The sequence below is a fragment of the Bufo gargarizans genome, chromosome 7 (assembly GCF_014858855.1).
Source record: "Bufo gargarizans isolate SCDJY-AF-19 chromosome 7, ASM1485885v1, whole genome shotgun sequence".
In the NCBI taxonomy this organism is placed as follows: domain Eukaryota; kingdom Metazoa; phylum Chordata; class Amphibia; order Anura; family Bufonidae; genus Bufo; species Bufo gargarizans.
In genome coordinates this window covers 180,047,608-180,062,085 of record NC_058086.1, presented here as the reverse complement: position 1 = coordinate 180,062,085, position 14,478 = coordinate 180,047,608, and the positions used below count along the sequence as shown (strand labels likewise).

The following is a 14,478-nucleotide window of genomic DNA, read 5'->3' as shown; positions in this document are numbered from 1 at the left end:
CAGCTAGTGGTCACATGTGAACTTGTCATCACTGCTGAACCTCTTTAAACAAAGACCATCAAAGATGAATATATTGGCATAGAAATGTCAGGGGTATATAAGTCCTATTATAACTCATTTTTATACCATTATCAGATCATTATAAAAAAATATTATAGGATCTTAAAATCCTTTTAATGTTCAGGGGTGGTAATTGCCTACTAATTTCCCATGTAGGCCTTGTTCACAAGGTTAGGATTCAGTCTGGATTTAGGCACAAATTCAGCATTTTCCCGCGGATGTATGTAACAAGGCTTTTTATGCCCCATGCTGGGAAAAATCCACATAAAAAGTATGTTTAATATGGAAAATTCATGGTATGCCCCCAGTCTAATCCATGTGTGAATCTGTGGTCAAATCTGCTGCAGAAAACCACAGATTTGACCACAGATAAAAAAAATTCAGCCTTGGATTTCTGCCTCTAAAAAGTTTGGACATAGCCTTAGTGATATTTGAAAGGGTTTACAGTGAACATGCCCGTAGGTTTTGTTTGATGGGGGCATGCCAGGGAAGGGAGATATCCATATCTCCCCACAGAAACCCAATAGCGGCACCATGTTTGGGCTCTAGTTGTAGTCGGAACCCAGGTGGATCCGTTGGTCCCAGAACCATCTCCCTGTGACCTTCTGGACTGGAGCTATAAACCTTAAAGGGTTTTGTGGGTAATTTACAGCCAGTCCAGCAGAGGGGGGGGGGGGTGGACCCCTCCCAAAGGCCGGGAAGGGAGGGTCCGGCTACAGCTTAAAAGGCTTGTGCCAGCAAGCGGGCGTGTCTTTTTCTGAAGGGTCACATCATGTAATGTGTTTAGGGGGACCCAGGAACTAGCTGAGATCACTGCCCTTCATGTGACTACAGCAAAGAACACACCACAACCAAAAGGAACTTTCATCTTACCCGGTAACTGACTTTTGCTCTGCTTAACCCTGTTGTACCTATATCACCTGTCTATGCAACCTCAGACCACTGGATATATTCTCTGTGTGTATAGTGTTATATCTAGTGTGCCCTTACGGCGATTAAATATATAATTGCTATCTTGTTTCTCGATCACGAATCCCCACGTCTGTGTTTACACATCTGTTCTTGTGAGCATTTTGATGTCCATATTTAGCTTTAGATTGTTTCTTTGGTTTTGATGTCCTATTTTTAGTTTTTAATGTTCTGTGCACCTAGTGAATATAGTTTTTTTTTACCTTATGCAAGCCAGGATACCTGGCAAAAGTGTTAATATATCATACTATATAGGGGTAGAAATGCAATATAGAAGTTCCTTTATATTAGCAATAAATATTCTATATCTCTATTTACTAGTATAATATGAACCTGTTTCTGTACCATATTGCCAACCCTGTTCACCTTAACCAACTGCTTTAAAGAAAAGGAATTAATTGAAATATTTGGTCATCACTAAATCAGAGGGTTTGTGGAAAAGGCCACCTCTCTCACTCAGGTACACATATGTTATTGCTTTTACCTTTGTATAGTTGTGTAATTATGACCAGGCCTGTAGATAATAGTTACCTCTTGAAAGAAAAAATGGAACATGGGCAAGTATATGAGCCCCATCTAAACGAAATAATGAAGGAAATCAAGTACCAACATTATTATAAGGAGTCTGTTAAACTGGTGTGGGAGTATTGTAGCACTGAATGTACTCATCAATGGAATAACCTTTAGGGTACGGTCACACAGTCAGGTTACTGAATGCAGTTTTGGAAGCCAAAATCAGGAGTGGATCATAAAAGGAGAGAAAATATAAAGGACGGATACCACTTCTCTTTTTTAATTCAATCCTGATTTTGGCTTCCAAAACTGCATCAGGAAACCTGAAGGTGTGGCCGTGCCCTTATACGTTACATTCATCTTTTTGATAAAATGTATTTCACCCTCATCCAAAAAGTGTTATGAACATGAAGATTGGCTGAATCCAGTAAAATGGGCATAGGTCACACATGCTGTAGAGCAAACAAGCTTAGAAAACTCAAAAGAAACAACAATTTGAGCAATTAAATCTCAGTAGTTTTACTTTTTCTACTGCTATAGATAAACAACCACATAAAAGGATAGTCAGTGGAAATAAGGCAGTTACAAGTTGGTTACAACATACAGCACTGTGACTAGACGTGGTAGAGAAATACATTTCAAAATGTTTCAGATGAATTCTACAAATAGCAATATATTTTGGTATAAGCATCAAGCAATACATTTTTGACCCATCTTATTAAGAAGGGAAACTGGTGTTCAATATACTCTTGCAATTCTTTATCTCAGCCAGTGTATGAATGGACCACACTACATTGTGTTCTTTATACTAGAGCTCCGTGGATCAACAACTGTGAAATTGAAACTACAGGTTATAAGTACCATGCTTAACTTCAGTACAGATCATCCCCTTGAATCCCTGTCTTGTGACGATGTGTGCAGCATTCACACCTTTCCTAGGCCTGCTCTGTTAGGTCAGTGGTATCTCATTATTCCCTGACTAACTAGCATCGAAAACAGATATAGACAGATAAATAGATAGACAGACAGACAGACTGATAGGCAGATAGTGGATAGAAATAGATTATAGAAAAAGATGGATATATATAAATATTATAATAGATAATAATAGATAAATAGATTGTAAATAGATAACTAAATAGATAGATCACTAGATTTATAGGTAGATATATAGATTCATAATAGATAGATAAATAGATAGATAATAGATAGATAGATACATATGAGAAAGACTAGATAGATAGATAGATAGATAGATAGACAAATATTGATTGCAATATTAATCTCATATATTTATATGCTGAAAGGTTGAAATAGGCCAGATTGGAAAATAAATGGTTTACTTTCTTAGAATTTTTTTCATGTCAACAGTCTAAGATAGTTACATCTAGAAAGATAAATAGATAGATAGTTTAGTAGATCGAGTGCATACATATGTGTTTCACAAGGAGCAGCAGTGCAAGGGAGACATCAATAAACCTATAAGTTCTTCTCTCCTTTTAACCAAGGCCACATGACATGTTAGAATGAGACACGAATGACAATAAATGTGGCCTACTGCTGAACTCCACCAGACTCTGCTATCACCCTGGTGCAATTATGGATGAATATTCCAGAAGACTCAGCATGGCCTTCAAAACAAGCAAACATATCTGACCTTCATTAATTCCTTCAAAACAACATATCTAATCTTGTTTGCAAACCACCAGAATCCTTCATCCCCTTACTTGTGACAATGACTGTCTGTGATCTATACTGATATATGAGTCGTCAACTACCTGCTATACAGTAACAAAAAAGGCTGTCTGCCCAAACCCCACTAGACACCTGAAATCTACATGTTACCAAAGCTCAATGTGCTGCCTTATAGCATGGGTCAGCCTCTGAGAGGATGGATCATCTCATCTAGGTATATTTATCATGGGAAATAGGGGAGAATGCACCTGCATTGTATGTAACAATCACTGTTTACACATCATTCTGCTATTTACTAACACAGCATTACATTGTCTATCTCTATCTATCTATCTATCTATCTATCTATCTCTCTATCTAGCTATCTATCATTAATCACTGTACACCACCTATGTCTAAAGACATGTCCATTCAGACAGTTTTTAGATGATGCAAACCATTATATCCAAAGTCTAATCTCCAGCAAGTGATACAGAAGCACATAGAGGCACAGTCTCCATTCATTCATTGTCCATAAATTAAAAAAAAGAAAAAATTCCCTGCACCGATTGGAATTCCAATTTTAGGACATAAAGCCCATGCATACACCACCATGCAGTCAGAGGAATAGGATGCTCTGTTCACTTACCTCCACAAAATAAAAACATGGGAGCAATGTGACGCTGTCTTTTGTCACCCTCATTTTTTGCCTTTCCTTTGCAGACATGTTTGTTTTTGTCAGCAGGTCCCTCTCTTTCAGGCAGGCGGATTCAAAATGATTTTCCTTTTGCAAACCTAAAGCTCAGTGTTGATGTACCATTCCCTAGTGCCACCTATGGAGTGTGCAGCATTTGCTGCTTCTTTTTTCCCCCCTGTCTCTTCTCTCTCGCTCTGGCTCAGTCTCTCCTTCTCACCCCCCTCTCTTTCTCCCTCATCGCTCTCCCTTGCAGCAATTCAAGTTCCCACACAGTCAGAGAAAATTATTCATTACGCCTTACAGAAACAGCAATGGCTTCCATACAAAACACCCTCTTGCTCTGCTCGACCTCCCAATAAGCTACTATTCACATAAGTCATTAGAATTCGCTGCTTATAGTCTATAGATATGACGTCAAAGGAGCCACCGAGAGCGAAGGGAGAAAATGCCCTGCGTTCTGTGTGTTAGGAGGTTATGGAGGCTCCAATCTGATCAATCTTTCCACCTACTGTAACAGATGAGGCAGAAGATGCCACTGAAAGCCTCAGGGACTCACTTAGAGGTCAAGTGACCACAAAGCAAATGTCATTTAATCCTTCTATAAGTAATCACGTGTTACTCAATGCAAACCTTAGATTGGATGTTGTACAGAGACCATTTAATGTATGGAGCATCAATTTATGAGAATTTCATTCTAAAATGATAGATACTGTAGGTAGAAAATAGATAGAAGATAAATGGTTAATAGGTGAATAGATAGATAGAAAGATAGATACTAGATACATAGAAAGATAGATAGATAATAGTAAATGGATAGATAGAAAGATACAAGGTAGATAGATAGATAGATAGATAGATAGATGATAAATGGTTAATAGGTGAATAGATAGATAGATAGATAGATAGATAGATATGAGATATATAGGTAGATAGATATATAGATAGAAAGATATGAGATAGATAAACAGATAGACAATAGGTGAATAGATAGATAGAAAGACACTAGATAAATAGATAGATAGATAAAATATAGATAGATAGATAAAAGATAGACAATAGATAGATAGATAAAAGATAGATAGATAAGATAGATAAGATAGATAGATAGATAATAGGTAAATAGATACATAGAAAGATAGCTATATAGATAGATAGATAGAAAGATTTGAGATAGATAAACAGATAGATAGATAGATAGATAGATAGATAAAAGATAGAAAATAGGTGAATAGATAGATAGAAAGACACTAGATAAATAGATAAATAGATAGATAGATAGATAGGTGTAGCTATAGTGGAAGCAGTTGAAGCTGCTGCTTTGGGGCTTGAATTCAGAAGGGGCCCACCCAGGAAATGGAATGGGAGATTTTATTGTTGGGCCCCCTCCACAGTATTACAAAGTTCCATTATATTCGGGGACAGTATATGCAGTGACGGATGACGCGGCTGACGGGTATAGTCTGAGAGGATGAACTTGACTAGCCACAGGAGTAAAGGTTGCACAGGAGAAGGGGGTTGCGAACAAGTTGCTGTGGGAAGGGGGGCATTCAGAAATTTGCTGTGGGGCCCAGAGTTGATCCTAGGTCCTTGAGTGGTGGTGATGTGGAGAATTCATTATTTTATTGTTGAAAATATTCTCCTTGGTAGAAATGACATTTTGTACATACATCTCTTTATGGCTGTGACTCATATCCATTGACAAGCTTGTGTGGACTCCTCACTGACTGGGTCCTCCAGCATCTGGGGTTCCAGATATTAATAGTCAGAAATTGGACCATAATTGTACAGGATTACAAAAACATGGCTTCTTTCCTCCAAAAACGATGCCACACCGGTCAAGGGGTTATATTGCAGCTTCGCTCTACTGACCTCAAAAACACAGCTATATTTCCAGATGCAACCCATGGACGAGTGAGAAGCTGTTTTTGGAAGAAAGCAGACATGTTTTTTCTTCCTTTACAACCCCCTGTAAGTAGCTCCCGCTTGACGCCATAGTATAATGACATGGGGAGAACATGGGCTTGAGTGCGGTCCGACACAGTCTGAGCAGGTGTTGGCTGTAATAAACATCTGGCTAGGTGCTGCAACAGCCGGGGTCAGTGTTAACCCTCAGATACTGGTACCTAAGTGGTTTTATGGAGGAAAGGGGCATCCATCTATAAGCCCATAGGGGCCACCCCACTAGGTTATTGCATGGTGTGAGTGGATTACCAAGGTGGGCCTCCAGGTCTATCATGGGGAGCCCATTAGACCCTTCCTAAGGCAAGACATAGTAGGCTGCCTGTCAGGGATAATACACTGCAAGACAAAGTATTCCATAGCAAAGCATTATCTAAGCGATCAAATTATCACATGGTCATAGTGGGACTGAAAGATCTATACTAGAAAATTTGTTTTTACAAAATGCTGTGAAGAAAAAAAAAGTGCAAAAAAAAAGTGTTTTGTTCATCTCCTGTCAAAAAAGTCATATGTGCCCTGAAATGTTATCAATGAAAACCACCAATTGTTTTAAAAAAATAAGTCCTCATATAATTCAGTGGACAGAAAAATACAAATTTTACAGGACTTGGAATGCAGCAACACAAAAGTAAATTATTTCATAAAAAAAGTCTTGTATTACACAAGAGCAGTGAAACATTACAAAAACCATATAAATAAATAATCGTAACGACCCGGAGAATTACATATTATTTATACTGCCAGGTGAATGCTACTAAAATAAATACAGAAGTTATTACATTATATGTATCCCATTTATCTCATTCTGCAAAAAACAAATGCTCACACCGAAAGTCAATGGAAAAATAAAAAAATATAAGGGTTGAATTGTGGGAATGAAAAAGTAGGAAACATAAAAAACACTGACGGGGTATTCATCAAGCCAGATACATCTGGATATGGTGTAAAATTGTCGCAAAACATGCCAATTGCTACATTTTCTGCAAAATTTGGGAGCCATGCCACTTTTTAAAGTGGTCTAGTTTTAAGGCTGAAAAGTGAGATTATGGCACAATTATTATCTGCCACACTTGAAAACGTCTCAAAAAAGTTGCATCCTATGTCAGGCAACCCCCTAGTTTATGTTTTAAGACTAAGGCCTCGTTCACACGTCAGTGTTCGGTCAGTGATTTCCATCAGTGATTTGTGAGCCAAAACCAGGTGCAGCTCTAAACACAGAACAGGAGCAGATCTTTCCCTTCTACCTCATGTCTGTGGAGGCTCCACTTCTGGTTTTGGCTCACAAATCACTGATGGAAATCACTGACCAAACACTGAAGTGTGAACGAGGCCTAAGGCACCTTTCACACGAGCGAGTTTTCCGTGCGGGTCCAATGCGTGACGTGAACGCATAGCACCTGCACTGAATCCTGACCTATTCATTTCAATGGGTCTGTGCACATGAGCGTTGTTTTTCACGCATCAGTTCTGCGTTGCGTGAAAATCGCAGCATGTTCTATATTCTACGTTTTTCACGCAGCAAGCAAGTGCGGATGCGATGCGTTTTTCATTGATGGTTGCTAGGAGATGTTGTTTGTAAACCTTCAGTTTTTTGTCACGCGCGTGAAAAACGCATGTGCAATGCGTTTTTGCATTGCACCAGCGCGGAAAAAACTGAACAACTGAACGCAATCGCAGACAAAACTGACTGAACTTGCTTGCAAAATGGTGCGATATTCACTGAACGCACCCTGAACGCATCCGGACCTAATCCGTCACGCTCGTGTGAAAGGGGCCTAAGCCATACAACACAATGCAGTTGCACAGTCAACCATTTATAAATTCAATGCAAAACCAGAGTTCGGGTACTTTCACACTAGCGTTATTTTTTTCTGGTATTGAGTTCCGTCCTAGGGTCTCAATACTGGAAAAAAACGCTTCAGTTTTATCTTAATGCATTCTGAATGGAGAGCATTCCTTTCAGCATGCATCAGGATGTCTTTAATTCAGTCCCTCTTACAGTATTTGGCCGGAGAGAATACCGCAGCATGCTGCAGTATTTTCTCCATACAAAATTCCGGAACACTTGCCAGAATGCCGGGTCCAGCATTAATTTCCATTTAAATGTATTAATGCTGGATCCGGTACCTGGTGTTGCGGCAAAACGTATGCGCAGACCTTTAAAAATGCAAAAAAGTAAATACCGGATGCGTTTTTCCGGAAGACACCGTAGAGACGGATTCCGGAATTTCAATGCATTTGTCAGATGGATCCGCAAAGCAGTGAGTTAAAGAGCTGTCTCAGCCCTCCTCACCGCTCTGATCTTACATCCAGTTGATAAGATGTCAGTTGTGCGTAGTAATGGAGCAAATTGAAAAGACAGAGAGGAGGACGGGTGGAGGATGTGGCTAACGAGCAGCAGCGCTTCTATGCACTCTTGTCTGTCCTCTCTGTATTTATCTTACCATTTGTATGTATGATCATAATTCATGACAGCCATCTATGTTATTAGGATGGGTTTTGTGTGTGCTAATGGGGCAGTGGCCATTTTATTTTCCATAATGCTTGCCCCCTAAAGAAAACAAGCCATAAGAAATAATAAAATCTATTTGGGAATTTGTGTATAATAAAGTAATATTTAGGTAATTTCTGTAGTTTTATAACCTCTTTTTGATAAACCATTTAATGAAGAATCAGACCATTTGGCTGAGGAAGGAAGGAAGGAACTCTGCCGTGGTTGTTTGCTTTGCTAATGACAGTCTGATTAGGACAAGACCAGGCAAGATGACCTATGCAGGAACCTGGCAATCAAGGAGGAGAGGGAGAGGCTGGCAAAGAAAGCAGGAAGAGCATGGGTGCACAGAGTGGTTTGGGCCCTCCCTCAGTGCACCTAAAGGCTTATCTGCATATGGACCTTTTCTGAAAGATGTCATTACATTCAGCTGAGCTAGTCCTACAAGACAGTGTAGGTGGGTGAGACATTCCCATTTTTGGTGTAAAGTACACCTGCACTGCATAGGTGACAGGAAAATTAAAATAGTTAATCCGTCTGTTAGATCGGTGGGTGACATATACCCATTTTTGGTGTGAGATACACGTGCACTTTAAACGTTACAGGGAAATTAATATAGTTATTCTGACTGTTAGTTCGGTGGGTGACATGTACCCATTTTTGGTGTGAGGTACACCTGCACTGCATACGTGACAGGGAAATTAATATAGTTAGGGTACTTTCATACTAGCGTTAATTTTTTCCGGTATTGAGTTCCGTCCTAGGGGCTCAATACCGAAAAAAAATAATAATCCGTTTTATCCTAATGCATTCTGAATGGAGAGCAATCCGTTCAGTGTGCATCAGGATGTCTTTAGTTCAGTCACTCTTACGGAATTTGACCAGAGAAAATACCGCAGCCTGCTGCAGTATTTTCTCTGTACAAAATTCGGGAACACTTGCCAGAATGCCGGATCCGGTATTATTTTCCATTCAAATGCATTAATGCCGGATCCGGCACCAAGTGTTCAGGAAAAACGGATCCGGTTTCCCGGTCTGCGCATGCGCAGACCTTTAAAAGTGTGAAAAAAATAAATACCGGATCTGTTTTTTCCGGATGACACCAGAGAGACAGATCCGGTATTGCAATGCATTTGTGAGATGGATCCGCATCCGGATCCAGAAACAAATGATATCCGTTTGCATACGGATTTCCAGATCCAGCAGGCAGTTCCGGCGACTAAACTGCCTGCCGGAATCCAACAAAGCAAGTGTGAAAGAACCCTTAATCTGTCTGTTAGTTCGTCCGGTAACATATACCCATTTTTGGTGTGAGATACCCTGTGCACTGCATACCAGACAGGAAAATTAATATACAGTAGTTAATCTGTCTGTTAGTTGAGTTGGTGACCTCAAAGAACGAGGAGAGCATCAAATAAGGGACCGTGGCCCTGGTCGTGGTGCTGCTAGTGCTGGTGGAGTTCCTGTTGCAGGGAGAGGATGTGGTCGATCTGTGCCAGCTACACGCACAAGTGAAACACCTTCCTCAGGTGCACGTAGGTGGCAGGACGTTCAGCGTCATTTTATAGGCCTGAATAGCGGTGTACGAATGGTGAGGCCAGAACAAGTAGAGGCGATAGTAGATTGGGTGGCTTCCTTCACATTGTCTCCCACCCGATCCCCTGCTGAAACTGCAGAGTTGGCACCTGCAGCTAATGAGTGGGTGGAAGATGATGTGGAGGATAATGATGTCCTAGACCCCACATGGAATCAAGGTCATGCGAGTGATGTGTGCAGTTCGGAGGAAGAGGTGGTGGTCACACAGCACCAGCCGCACAGCAAAAGAGGCAGCTGGGTGCAAAAGGTGAGCGGCCGTCCCCTAGCCAGTATGCCTGCTACTGCCCACCGCACCCAGGGACTGAGCACACCAAAGCCAGCTTCAAGGAGTTCCCTGGCATTGCAGTTCCTCAGACAATGTGCTGACAACAAGACGTGAGTGGTTTGCACGCTGTGCAATCAGACCCTGAAGCGAGGCATAAATGTTCTAAACCTGAGCACCACCTGCATGGCCAGGCATTTAAGTGCAAAGCACAAGCTGCAGTGGAGTACACACCTGAAAAAACACAAAAGATCTCAGGGTCCTCTTGCTCCCTGTTCTGCTGCAGTCTCGGCCTCTTCCTCCCCCTCTTGAGTGACAGTGGAACCAGCCACCCTGCAAACAGAGGATGTGGCAGCAACACCACCACCCAGCATGTCCACACTGTCCCATGGAAGCGTTCAGCTGTCCATCCCCCAAACACTGAAGAGAAAGAGGAAGTACCCCCCACCCACCCGCGATCCCTGGCCCTGAATGCCAGCATTTCAAAATTCCTGTCCTTTGAAATGCTGTCATTCCGTCTGGTGGAGACAGAGACTTTTGAAAACCTTACGGTGGTTGCCATCCCTGCCCTGCACAACCAAGGTGGCATCAGGTGTGCACTGCCGCAACGCCATCTGTGGCAAGGTCCACATAACTACCGATACGTGGACCAGTAAGCACGGGACAGGGACGTTATATCTCCCTAACTGCAAACTGAGTAACGACAGCAGGCTGTTTTGAAACTCGTCTAGTTTGGGGGGAAAACCACACACCGTGCAGGAGCTGTGGACCAGCATGGAACAACAGACTGATAAGTGGTTGGTGCAGCTGAGCCTCAAGCCTTGCCTGGTGGTGTGCGATAATGGGCAAAATCTCGTAGCAGCTCTGGGGCTAGTTGGTTTGACGCACATCCCTTGCCTGGCGCTGAATTTGGTGGTTCAGAGGTTCCTGAAAAATTACCCCGATATGTCAGAGCTGCTGCAGAAAGTGCGGGCCGTCTGTGCACGCTTTAGGTGTTCTCACCCTGCTGCTGCTCGCCTGTCTGTAGCTGCAGAGTAACTTTGGCCTGCCCGCTCACCACCTCATATGCGACGTACCCACAAGGTAGAACTCCACATTGCACATGCTGGAGAGACTGTGTGAGCAGCAGCAGGCCATAGTGGAGTTTCAGCTGTAGCACGCGCAGGGTGATTCGCTCAGCGAAACAGCACCACTTCACCACCAATGAGTGGGCCTCCCTGCGAGACCTGTGTGCCGTGTTGCGCTGTTTCAAGCACTCCACCAACATGGCCGGTGCCGATGACGCCGTCCTCAGTGTTACTATCCCACTTCTATGCCTCCTTGAAAAAACACTTTGGGCAATGATGGAAGAGGAGGTGGCACAGGAGGAAGAGGGATGATTTCTACGGTTATCAGGCAAGTCATTCACAAATGGCTCAGAGGGTGGGTTCCTGATCCAACAGAAGCCAGGTACACAATTGCCCATCCAGGGCACAGTTCTGCAGGATGAGGAGGAGGAGGATGATGATGAGGAGGAACAGTTTTCACAGCAGGGTGGCAGCCAAAGCAGCTTATAGACATCAATGGAGCGTGGCTGGGGGGGATACAGAGGACACATACAGGGGACAGCTTGTCGTTGCCTCTGGGCAGCCTGGCGCACATGAACGACTACATGCTGCAGTGCCTGCACAACGACCGCCGAGTTGTTCACATTCTAACCAGTGCTGATTACTGGGTGGCCTCCCTGCTGGATCCCCGCTACAAGGACAATGTGCTGTCCTTAATTCCATCACTGGAGCATGATTGAAAGATGCGTACAAGTGCACGCTGGTAGATCAGGGGCTCAGTGGAAGCACAAGGCGAAGGCAGAGAAGGAGGAGGAAGAAGTCGCCAATGCAGCTGGGTCACCGGCAGCACCTCAGAAGGGAGGGTTAGCATGGCTGAAATGTGGAAAAGCTTTGTCAGCACGCCACAACAACCAGCACCACCAGATGATACAGAACGTCTTAGCAGGAGGCAGCATTTCAGCAACGTGTTGAAACAGTACGTGTGCACACGCCTACACTGTACTGACTGATGGGTCTGCCCCATTCAACTTCTGGGTCTTCAAATTGGGCACATGGCCCGAGCTTGCCCTTTACGCCTTGGAGGTCCTGGCCTGCCCTGCGGCCAGTGTATTGTCCAAACGTGTGTTTAGCGCGGCAGGGGGGTGATCACAGACAAGCGCAGCCGCCTGTCCACAGCCAACATGGACAAGCTCACGTTCATTAAAATGAACCAGGCATGGATCCCACAGGACTTGTCCGTATCTTGTGCTGAGTAGACAAGTATACCAGCCGCACCCAGCCATTGTTATACTCCAGCGCACTTTCTCTTTGCAATCTCTTTTCTATTTCCCAATGTTTTGGGGTCTTCCCAAATTTATATAAAAAAAAAAAAGTGGCTTCCTCCTCCTCCTTCACCGCCGCTTCCACCTACACTGCCACGTCTATCTCCTCCTCAATCTCCTACTCCACTTTGACCTCTGCCTCCTAGTTCAAGATAATTATTTCTTATTTGTTTGCAGGGCAACTGTCCTGCTCCTACCTCCATTTTGCTTCCTTTTGCTTCCTTACTACTGACTATTTTACAGCCATTTTAGTCCACCAAAGTTCAGGTCCCCATTGACTTCAATGGGGTTCGGGTTCGAGTTCGGATCCTGAACATCCACAGGTCCACTCATCCCTACTAATAATAAATAATTAATAATAAACGATAAAATGCATATATCCACCGGATGGGAGTCAGTATTTAAAATGCCATAAGGGATAAATGATCGCTACTTAGGGTACTTTCATACTAGCGTTATTCTTTTCCGGAATTGAGTTCCTTCCTAAGGGCTCAATACCGAAAATAACTGATTAGTTTTATCCTATACTGAATGGAGAGCATTCCGTACAGGATGCATCAGGATGTCTTCAGTTCAGTCTTTTTGCCTTTTCAGGACGGAAATAATACCGCAGCATGCTGCGGTTTTATCTCCAGTCCAAAATTCCGGAACACTTGCCTGGAATGCCGGATTCAGCATTTTTTCCCATTGAAACGCATTAATGCCGGATCCGGCCCGAGTGTTCCGGCAAAACGGATCCAGCATTGCGGTCTGCGAATGCTCAGACCACAAAAAATTAGAAAAACAAATTAATGCATTTGTCATATGGATCAGGATCCTGATCCATCTGACAAATGTCATCAGTTTGCATACCTTTTGACGGATCCGGCAGGCAGTTCCGGCGACGGAATCCTCTGCCTCAAGTGTGAAAGTACCCTTACTTCTGTTTGCAAGGATTGTTTCAGCCGCACATAAGGCAGATGTTGCTACTACAGACGTCTTCCACAATTACGAGGCATTGTCCCTGGATGGCCTCTCTTCGATTATTCAAACATGTAGGTCAGTCCTTTAAAGAAGCAGGGCTGCTGTAAAAGCTCAGGTCACTGGATTAATGCTCTGGGTATTTAAAGCCAGATTTCCTACTTGTGGTGTATTTTTAGTGTGCTGTCTATTTATACTAGCAGAAGCTCAGATATACAGTATCATTGAGTATATTTTTGGCAATTAAATCATTTACACAAAGATACACATCTAAAAAATAAAGTTATATAAATATATCAGTGCACACTACCATGACTGATGCAACCAACACGACATGCAGCAGCACCCTGCTCTAAAGGGAATCTGTCACCAGTGAGTTCCCTATCCGAATGTTTGCATAGGCTCATAGCTGTGTTTCACCTGAATAAAATACTGTATTTGTTTAGTTCATCCGAGGCTCCGTTCCAGAGAGATGACACTTTTTACTGATATACGAATGCCTTTGGTGCAATGAGGGAGTCAATGTTGCTCTTGTTGCACCCAAGCTCTGTTCCTTTCTCTGGTTAGCCCTTCCCTAATTGCTTTGATTGACAGGGCCAGACAGTGGCAAAGCAGCTGGCCACAGAAAGGCACGGAGCTAAGGTACAACAAGGTGATGCCCTCATTGCACCAAAGGCCTAATTCAGATCAATAAAAGAAAACCAGCTTTTTAATCAGGTGAACCAAAGCGATGTGGATATGTAAAAAGTTTGTATTGGGAGGTTGCTGGTGACAGATTCCCTTTAGCCCTTTCAGAACCTTGCAATTTTTGGTTTTATCATTTTTGTTTTTTACTCCCTACCTTTCCAGAGCCATAAAATCTTATATTTTTTCCATTCCCGTAGCCGTATTTTGCAGGACGAGTTTGTTTTAATGGTGTTCCCTCCGTG

The 14,478-nt window shown here is 42.8% G+C and overlaps 1 protein-coding gene across 2 annotated transcripts in view; it reads right to left on the bottom strand.

Annotated features, from left to right (window-relative positions):
* PLPPR4 (phospholipid phosphatase related 4) overlaps positions 1 to 3,943 on the bottom strand; it is a 153,678-nt gene extending 149,735 nt beyond the window's left edge. For both annotated transcript variants that reach the window (XM_044302266.1, XM_044302267.1), the window contains exon 1: positions 3,866 to 3,943. In XM_044302266.1, coding sequence (XP_044158201.1) covers positions 3,866 to 3,943 — 78 coding nt within the window. The remainder of the gene's footprint in view (positions 1 to 3,865) is intronic.
* Positions 3,944 to 14,478: the final 10,535 nt, after the last annotated feature.